Source organism: Oncorhynchus masou, chromosome 15, assembly GCF_036934945.1.
Source record: "Oncorhynchus masou masou isolate Uvic2021 chromosome 15, UVic_Omas_1.1, whole genome shotgun sequence".
NCBI lineage: Eukaryota > Metazoa > Chordata > Actinopteri > Salmoniformes > Salmonidae > Oncorhynchus > Oncorhynchus masou.
The window spans coordinates 18,530,925-18,540,756 of NC_088226.1; the positions used below are offsets into that span (position 1 = coordinate 18,530,925).

The following is a 9,832-nucleotide window of genomic DNA, read 5'->3' on the forward strand; positions in this document are numbered from 1 at the left end:
CCCTATCTATTCTCTCTATCTATGCTCTGTCCCGTGCCTCACCTTGTTGATGGAAACACATGCTCTGTCTTTTCTATGTTGTGTTCTTAACCTTGTTATGGAAACACGGTGGCCCGCCCACTCCATAAACTCTCACCTTGTTGTGAATGAACAACATAAAAGGATTATGGTAGCGTGTTTACTACTATAGCATACAAATGGTACCACTTGATTTTACAGTCCTGTTTTAGATTGTATTTGCCTGGTATTGTCTACGGGAATATATGTTCTATTTTCTAGACGGTAACGAGCAGGAAGAAATGAATAACTTTCTAGTTATGTACTTCATTCTTTTTTGTTGTTGTTGCAAATGACTCAAATTCCTTAGGATTTTTTTTTTTTTTGCAGAGCCTAGTCCACCAGATATGTAAGCTTGTTGTGATGGTCTTGACTTGTTTTTCCTTTACCCCCTCTGACTGGAATGGAGGGTGTGTGAAGTTCAGTGCTCCTTGACCAGGTATTGATACCATTGCTGTAAACATGTAAAGTATTTTTGTACAGTATTGAACCCACACGTTGTCTGCTAATGGGGATCCAGATCCAAAACAAACAGGTTAACCCGTTTTTGGGGTTGATGCCATGGTGAACATGCTTCCAAGTAAAATGAACACAGGAATGTGGAAATATTTAAATAAGCTATCAATTATAATGCGATAACCTATGCCCTGCATTCACAGTAACATTCAAATTGAGCCCTTGTTTTCTGGACAGCAGTAGGCTACCATCCATGAACGTCAACTTGTTGAGGTTGTCAACAGCATAACAGAGATTATTTCCAGACAGGCGACAGACGTGGGCTACCAGTAGGTTAATTGAGGTTATGTACATTAGAGGTGGCATAAACAATCTGTCAACTCCCTCATCATGCCCCTGTTAGGTTGTTGACCATATCTTGTGGGGTGGGTTTCCAAGCACTGCGCACCCACCGCCCACTCTCATTGGCCAGTCCTGCGCATAAAGCAATGCTATTGGCTGGAGAAGTCTACTTCAAGACAATTCCGACTATCGCAATCTTCAGAAAATCAACATTGGTACGTAAACACTCGAGACAGACCTAAACTGACAGCAGCTATACGTCTTGTATTCTGAACGGACATTTCTATTTTTCTTTACTATCAGAGGAGTTTTTATTTGCCTTGCATAATGAAGTTTGTCAGATTCCTGATGAAGAACGCTGCTTTGGCAAACGTGCCAAAGCATATTGACCATTTCTCCAAATTCTCACCATCACCTTTGTCTATGAAGCAATTCTTGGATTTCGGTGAGTAGAATACAAACCCAACAGCATAATTCTGAATAACAATGTCATAATGTTGCTCTGCAAAGAGTTCGAGCGACACAATGTTTCAATATTAATTTCAGTGTCGTGCACACTGATAGAGAGGGATGTCATTGTATGTTTTGCTAGCTTGCAGAATAATAGATGGTAGCAAATGTAAATAAAATGGCAATTAAACCATAAACGACAGTGGTGTAATCTCAATCAACGGTGTAATCTCTACAACGCTGAATATGGTAATTGGATATCATATTATAGTTGTTTACACTGCGTTGTCTCATGTCCAAACAATACTACATACGGATGTAGGCTGGTTCAAGTTTGACCACAAACAGCAGTCACATGTACTGAACATGTTTACATAAGGAAACCGGGTTGTTCCAGCTAGCCAATTATAATGTTTAAATGTAGGGTACATCGTTACCATTGTTTTCAGTAACGATACGAGATATTGAAGGAATAGGCAGAAGCCTGTCTGAATAGGCCATAGTTTGGCATGCAAAGATGATGACGAGGATGAAAAAGAATAGCTATTATTATTACACAATTGTTTCGATATTTCCTCAAACACTTTTGCTCTAGTTTATCTAACGTTGACACCCACCATCTCCAGGTTCTACAAATGCCTGCGAGAAGACATCCTTTGCCTTCCTCAGACAAGAACTCCCCGTCCGGTTGTCCAACATCATGAAAGAGCTCAACCTCTTACCGGACCGGTTGTTGACCACACCATCGGTGCAGCTGGTGCAACGCTGGTAAGAGCCAGCAAGAGCAATCAGGAACTTATCCGGAAATGTTTTACATAACTCGCTTTGTGTGTGAAAACGTAAACTTTTAACGGGACAGTAGCCTAAAATGTCGCCCTATAATATATTGTGCTATAGTGTCAGCACAAAATTGTTTATTGTTTGCAGAATAGCGTACATACTTGGGGTTTGATTTAAGCAACATTGTTGTTATGGCCATTTGGCCAATGCACAGGACAGGCCAGCATAGCTCTGGTGTCCCAGCTGTGCGCCACACACTCGCGCTGTGAACTTTGTCCCAGTTCCCTCCCGTCCCGTCCCCTCGTTGTTTTCGACTAACGACTGTCTTGGCAGGAACAGTTGAAACGAGGGGGGAAGTACAGTAGCCTCCGTCCACCACTGCTACGCGCGCTCGAGTGCGAAAGGGGAACTTCAAGTGCAAACTGTACCATTGCACTTGTGTAATAGTCAATGAAAGCCTAATGCACTTTGAAAGACACACAATAACTTCTACGAAAAAAATAAATGGCAGAAATCTAAGGGTTTGAACTTGCAACCTTCTGGTTACTAGTCCAACGCTCAAACCACTAGGCTACCCTGCCTTAACTATAATTTGATAATGTCATTTTATTGCACTTCTATGTTATAACATGATTTTACACTGTATGGTATTCTTTGGTTTATTTTATTGCTATGACTGAATTTTATGATGAGAAGCAGGCTGGAAGGAAAAGCCTGTGCAGAAATGAAGGCTCACGTTGACGGAAGAGGCTCACTGTGCTGTCCTTAAGCAGCATATGAGTCTCAGTGGAGTAGATTTACTACTGCTGTGCATTGGAATCACATGGACATATTGAGACACACACACACACACACAAAATGTGCCTAGCAATGCGAGATGGATGAGGGGTGTCCTGGTATCAGAGCGATGCAGGAATGGCACCTAGCTGGTCCAAAAGCCAACTGGAAAAGGACCAGTACAAAAGTACCTTTGCTATTTTATTTTATTTTTATTTTACCTTTATTTAACTAGGCAAGTCAGTTAAGAACAAATTCTTATTTTCAATGATGCCTAGGAACAGTGGGTTAACTGCCTTTTCAGGGGCAGAATGACAGATTTGTCTATCTACTGACAGTCTCTATTGACAGAGCCTGAGACCCAATAGCCTTTTGCTTTACTATTGAGAATCAATGCTTTTCGGTGTTTAAACAAATGTTGACAAAATGTCTGTTTGATTGTAACGTGGCAATAGTAAGGTCACCAAATGATCTCTTCCTTCTCTCTCTTCTAGGTACATCCAAAGCCTTATGGAGATCTTGGACTTCCTTGACAAGAGCCCAGACGACCACAGTGTCTTGCAATCGTAAGTTTGCACCAGCTTCTACTAACTCCTCCGTATTGTGGTCCTGTGTGGCTCAATCGGTAGAGCCTGGTGTTTGCAATGCCAAGGGTTGCGGGTTTGATTCCCACTGTGGCCACCTGTACGTGAAATGTATGACTGGTGAGGCGCTTTTGATAAAAGCGTCTTCAAAATGGCATATATTAATCACCCAAACTCTGAAAAACTAGCTAGTTATTGCATGTTGGGGGGAGGGAGATTGTTAAAGTCTAAGATTGACAGCCCTCTTTCTCTCCCTCTCTCCAGGTTTGTTGAGTCCCTGGAGACCATTAGGAACAGGCACAATGATGTGGTGCCCACTATGGCACAGGGTGTCATTGAGTACAAAGACACCTTTGGCCAGGACCCGGTCACTAGCCAGAACATCCAGTACTTCCTGGACCGATTCTACATGAGCCGTATCTCCATCCGCATGCTCATCAACCAGCACAGTAAGTCCCGCCTCTGAGGTCACATGCATTCCTCATTGATCAATTCAAAATAAGCTTGTCAGTTAAAGCAACTGTTTAATTTCAAACATAGTTTAGGGGATGTGTTTTTGGGACTTGCCAACCTCTCACCAATTCCAGAGGAGCAATTCTTAGTAAATAGCTGTTGCTGATGGTTGACAGCGATTCGCCTAAATCAGTTTGGCCTTGATCAATCCAATTCCCCTTAACTGAACTTGCAACTCAAGCATAATGCAATGCAACAATTTGGCCCTGGCATTGAACAAGACGTTTGAAGCTGAGATTAATGCTTACACTGTTAGTCTTGATACACATCCAAGTAGTGTTCTAATTGTGCTGGCAACCAGCTATACAAGGGTTGGCATGGAAAGACTGGCAGAGGTACTTGTACATGCTGAGGTAGACTTTTTGACAGTCTCAGCCCGGAGGCCTGACTATAGGACAGGAAATAGGGTTGTTATGAAAATAAAGACCTCACTTTACTTGTTTTGCCACTAGAATGTTCTGACTATAGTAGGATAGTATTTTGTGTTGTCAGCTCTTATGAAACCAATGAAAAACAGGTTCAAACTGCTCATAGGGTTTGGACCACTCCCCCCCCCCCTCACACCTCAGCACTATTTGTCCAAGGTCATTCAAACAGAACTGGGCCTTGCCGGTTCTCTCCTGCCCAGTCTTGCCTTTTTCAATCATTCACCAAAACATTTTGGACTTGGTCCATCACACGTAACTCTTCCCCCTTTTCCTTGCCTCCTCCCCTTGTCCACTTTTTCTCTGCAGCACTTGTTTTCGACGGGAACACCAACCCAGCCCACCCTAACACCATCGGGTGCATTGACTCCCTGTGTGATGTCACTGAAGTGATTCGAGGTAAGAGAACCAGTCTTTGGGGCTTACTCATTACATTGGTCTGAGGTGAAAATGAGGTGGTAGGGGGATAGAAAGACCCAGTTGGAAATGCTTATTCTGTTTACTTGAAGCCGGTAATTCACAAAGAGTGTCTCTACCTACATTTGGCGATCATGTCCATTTTTGTTTGTGGAGTGAGAGCCGGAAACAGCTAATTACATTTCATTCCTTCTCGTCTCTTTCTCTCCAGATGCATTTGAGAGTGCCAAGATGCTCTGTGAGCAGTACTACCTCGGGGCCCCTGAGCTGGAGCTAAGGGTGATGAACTGTAAGCACAGCAGGCCTCTACACACCCTCACAATTAATGTCAATTTGAAGAAAATAAACTAACACATTATCTTAAAAGCTAAATGGCATCACATGCATTATGTTAGTAGCTATAGGGAAATAAACTAATGCAATTATGCACACTTCATAGTGTCTTATCATTTCCTTTTCAGCCAACAATGTCAGAGATCCAATCCAGATCACTTATATCCCCTCCCATCTCTACCACATGCTGTTTGAGCTCTTCAAGGTGAGCCCATATAATGATATCTTAAAACTCAAAATGTATGATAGGGAGGACATTGGCTGCAATACATTAGTACAGTAATATCAAAGTATGATGATGTTTGGTCAGATGTTATGTGTTGACAAATACCTGGACGTTCTCTTCTGATGTCCCCCAGAATGCCATGAGAGCTACAATTGAGACCCATGAAGTCAGCCACAACCTCCCACCCATCAGAGTAATGGTGGCCCTTGGCGGAGAGGACCTGTCAATCAAGGTGAGTGACAGGGCAGACTTCCAATCACAGTGCTCATATAGCCTTGTAGGAATTAGAATCGTGATGATGAGAGAACTAGGGCAAAGTGTAGAACTTTTGGGAACTTGGTGACCCAATATCTAAAACTGAACATTTCTAATACAGTTAAACTCCTTGAAACAACAAACCCAAAATAGAACCAACACATAGGCCTACTACAGTATGTGACCTCTAACCTTAAACCCAATCCTGTTATTCATTGAAACTCCGTCGCTGCATAACCACCTCAAATTCTTAGTTGAAACAACCCAACGGTTTCTAAGAGAAAGATGATGCTGGCTGTAATGTTGTGCCATAGCTTACCTCTCTATTGTGCTCTCAGCCTTGTTCCCCCCTATTACAGCCTTAATTGAGTTATCCAAGGCATCATTCTTGTCAATGATTAATGCAGAGCCACTGAGCCATGCTCTCATTAACAGGATTGGACAAAGTATATAAAGCTATATTTAGTAAGGGATTAACTAAAGCTGCTATTGGTTGATATTGTTAACCTTTCCCCCAATTAGAATCTTAGCAGTGGTGAATGTGAAACTATGGCTGTCTCAATGAATTGAGCTAAATCCTCTCATAATCCACCTCCACCACCCGGTCCATCTGCTCACCTCTGCACTAGATGCCTTGATTATTATTCCTAATGACCTCAGCATTTTCTTCTCTCTGGCCCAATGTTCTAATCCCAGGTTTATATAAAAGGATTTTTTTTCATGTATTCTTGCCCAATATGTAGTGTTAGTTGGTGTTAGCTCTACTTAAATAGACCCAGATTGAAAAATACAACATTTGAGATAATGTCAATAAATGGGTTTGAGCTGAGGTGTAATCTCTGTCTCTCTCTTTCTCTCTCTCTCTCTTTTAGGTGATGGATAGGGGTGGTGGTGTCCCCTTAAGAAAGATTGAGACACTCTTCAGCTACATGTACTCCACAGCTCCCAGACCCGATTTCGGCGACAATCACCGGGCCCCACTGGTGAGTGATACACACACATCTACTTATATAACCTCACAGAACCTAAAACCGCACAGGCGCCATACTTACGACTAGATTACCTTGTTTTCTTTAGCAGCATTTCTGTACCTTGAGGCCAAAGATCGTATTTTTAATTGTGCTAATTAGTTCCAACTATGTCAATGTATTTTTGTTAGCCATAACATTTACCCTATTGTGTGTCCCTCCAGGCTGGTTTTGGCTATGGGCTTCCCATTTCGCGCCTCTATGCACGTTACTTCCAGGGAGACCTGCAGTTATACTCGATGGAGGGTCACGGTACCGACGCTGTCATTCACATGAAGGTAAGAGGCAACTACCTACTACCTCTTTTTACACCTCAGATACTAATAACCTACTAATAATAAGTTGTCACATCCCTAGACATGCTAATTGCTAACTCTATCTTCCATCCCCCACTCTCTCCCACAGGCATTGTCCACAGATTCAGTGGAGAGGCTTCCTGTGTTCAACAAGACAGCTCTGAAACACTACAAAGTTAACCTGGAGGCAGATGACTGGTGTGTTCCCAGTAAGGAACCACTGGACCTGGCCATATACAGAGTCGCCAAGTGAACTTTGACCTTTCAATTAACTTAAGCCCTAAGGAGAGAGAAAAAGGGCCAAATCTCAATGGGACCTAATGTTGACTTGGTGGTGGTGGAAAGACGTTGTGAACCAATGCTGGAGGAAGTCTAGAAGGGAAGAAACCTCTGACTGCACAGCTTTAAAGCCCCTGGTGGTGTCCTGTTTCAGGAAGTGGGAAACCCACTCACTTCCTGTCCCCACTAAAGTTGTGTTCCTAGGAAGGGGGTTCAGGGACAGGGGATTGAACCAGTGCCTTAGAAAGGCCATCTTCCAAAGTGCAAGTGATTGTAGATCTCAAACTACCCTGCTATACAGTCTGATCAGTGTGTTCCATCCCACACCATGGCCCTTAGCGGGAGCCTCCTGCCCCACTTAGAACACCTGGATTTGGGGTTGACAGTGAAGGAGGGGAGCCTGAAAGTGAAGGAGGGAAGGTGTGAAAAATGGATCCTGGCAAAGATGGATGGTCAGAGAAGGAGAAAAAGTGGGAGATCTTGTCATTCCATTGGAACATGGGATTGACAATTACAGAGCTTTGAAGGTTTAGGGGAAGTACGTAGTTATGATGGTATTCTCTGTGAAGAATAGCCACTTCATTTGAGGATTGTTCAGTGGAGGTCGCATCATTGCAAATCCTTGTAAGAGTATGGAGAGCACACAAATGGGGTGTTACTTAGCCGTTATCAGTGTTGGAAAGCATGGAGACAGCCAGCGTCTGGTTAGCCTTGTTGGCACCACCCTTTGTTAGTCAGAGCAGCTATGTCCGGTTATAACCTGTTATGAAGATTGAAGTTGTAGCAACATAACTACTCGACTGCATCACATAGTATGGCAAACGTGTATTAAAGATAATGAGCGCCTATTGCCAAGTGGCCAACATTTCAAACATCAAACATTCTAATGTCCTTCTAATGTCCTTGATAATTGCCTATGCATGCAGACAACAGATTGTTCACAAATATTAGCCAATTAGTCATTGTTTTCCTGGTATAAAAAGAATGTTTTGTATATGGACCTACTTTTATGTGGATTGGTCAGTGAGAAAAATGTATACGCAACATTGTTTTCTTTCCATTAGCTTGAACAAAATGTCCAAAATGCGTGCAAGAATGTATGGTTTGTGCTCATATGGCCTTACTAGAATTAGAATCGTGATGATGAGAGAACAGGGGCAAAGTGTAGAACTGTTGGAAACTTGGTGAATCAATATCTAAAACTGAAAGTTTCTAATACAATTAAACTCCTTGAAACAACAAACCCCAAAATAGAACCAACACATAGGCCTATGTGACCTCTGTTTATAATTGTGTTGGATGGAATTCTTTGCCTGTGTGAATAGCTTGATGTAGCATGTAGAAGAAAATGTGGAGATACCTTTTCTAAGATGGATGACTGCACTGTAGAAGTTTGTTACTGGTACCACTGTAGTGACAGTTTGTCCTGCTTTAAAATAGTATGAACACTATTGGTCCAGATGTGTGCGCATCCCTAGTTACAGTTGACCCAGTCAACTGAGTATCTTCTAATCAAGCCAGAACGCTAGTTTGGTTTGTTTTACTTGAATTGAACAAAATGTACATTTCGAATGTCTTATTTTTATGAAGAAAGTGATTATGTAAAATAAATATTGTCAAATAATGAAGTTATTTTTCTTGTCTTGATTAAAAAACAAACACATGCATGAACAACTGTGGCAGTGGTTCGATACTGTAAGTCACAGCTAAGGTCAAAGGTCAGTCATACCTGCTAAATAAGCAGCCTTCTGGTCAGCGTATGTGTTTATGACTGAGTTAAGGTCAATGCTGTGACTTGCTGTGCTGATCCAGAGTCAGTCTCAGCATTTCAGCTCTACAGTCTGCTCTTCCTAGAACAGTTAAACATATACATACTATCAGAGAACAAGGGGGCGGGATGGAGAGAGCCTGATGCGGGAAGCAATCAATCTTGACCCGTCTGGCGGCACCCTTGTAACCAATCAGAGAGGAGAGCACGGCCCAGCTTTATGTAACTGTCTCTTCAAGAGAGAAAAACAAGTGTAGGAGCCAGGAGCCTACCATGCATGGAGATATAGACCTGAGTTATATCAACTACTGTTTCTCCACTGCCTTCAAAAAGGCACCTCATGAGTGTTGAATTGGCGTCTTTGTGGGACTCACTACAAATCTACAGAATTTGAATTTTGGGCCTTCAGCTGTTGCTTATACAGTTATATGTACAGTATGTACAGTACAAAATGAAATCACCATACCATATTTTTTTTTTACATTTCCCGTTGCTTCATGCAAGATTTATATTTCAACAACGGTTAACTTGGGATGGTTTCATAATGCGTTTCTTCTGCAGATGTTAATTCATTCACTTTCAAACTGATTTCCGCTTCTTGGAAAGGGTGCATTCCTGGAAAGTATAGGTGTGTGTGTGTGAGGCAGCGCGCTGAGTCAAACTGTGGACGTGGTTGGTCAGGCCTATATGTTATATGAGGCGGCGGTGAACAGCTCAATCAGAGAAGTGATTCAAAATATGATGAACCTCTGCAGTCTTTTTGAAACCCTTTTTCGAAGAGTGTATGGGACGATCTCGTCCCACAGATGGTCATCAGAGTAAGATCGATGAGTTGACATTAAATTC

At 42.3% G+C, this 9,832-nt stretch overlaps 1 protein-coding gene across 1 annotated transcript; it reads left to right on the forward strand.

Annotated features, from left to right (window-relative positions):
• The first annotated feature begins 1,018 nt into the window (after nt 1-1,018).
• Nucleotides 1,019-8,846, forward strand: LOC135555819 (pyruvate dehydrogenase (acetyl-transferring) kinase isozyme 2, mitochondrial-like). The gene is made up of 11 exons (XM_064988577.1): nt 1,019-1,300; nt 1,932-2,073; nt 3,357-3,428; nt 3,711-3,895; nt 4,694-4,783; nt 5,013-5,090; nt 5,263-5,339; nt 5,494-5,592; nt 6,488-6,598; nt 6,808-6,921; nt 7,049-8,846. The coding sequence occupies exons 1-11, from the start codon at nt 1,183-1,185 to the stop codon at nt 7,190-7,192; spliced, it is 1,230 nt and encodes a 409-aa protein (XP_064844649.1). The 5' UTR covers nt 1,019-1,182; the 3' UTR covers nt 7,193-8,846.
• Nucleotides 8,847-9,832: the final 986 nt, after the last annotated feature.

Excerpts from the sequence above, each read along its gene's own strand:
- LOC135555819 (XM_064988577.1), top strand. The coding sequence starts at position 1,183 with ATGAAGTTTGTCAGATTCCTGATGAAGAACGCTGCTTTGGCAAACGTG. Across the intron at positions 3,429-3,710 it reads GACCACAGTGTCTTGCAATC|GTTTGTTGAGTCCCTGGAGA; the intron begins GTAAGTTTGCAC and ends CCCTCTCTCCAG. Across the intron at positions 3,896-4,693 it reads CATGCTCATCAACCAGCACA|CACTTGTTTTCGACGGGAAC; the intron begins GTAAGTCCCGCC and ends TTTTCTCTGCAG.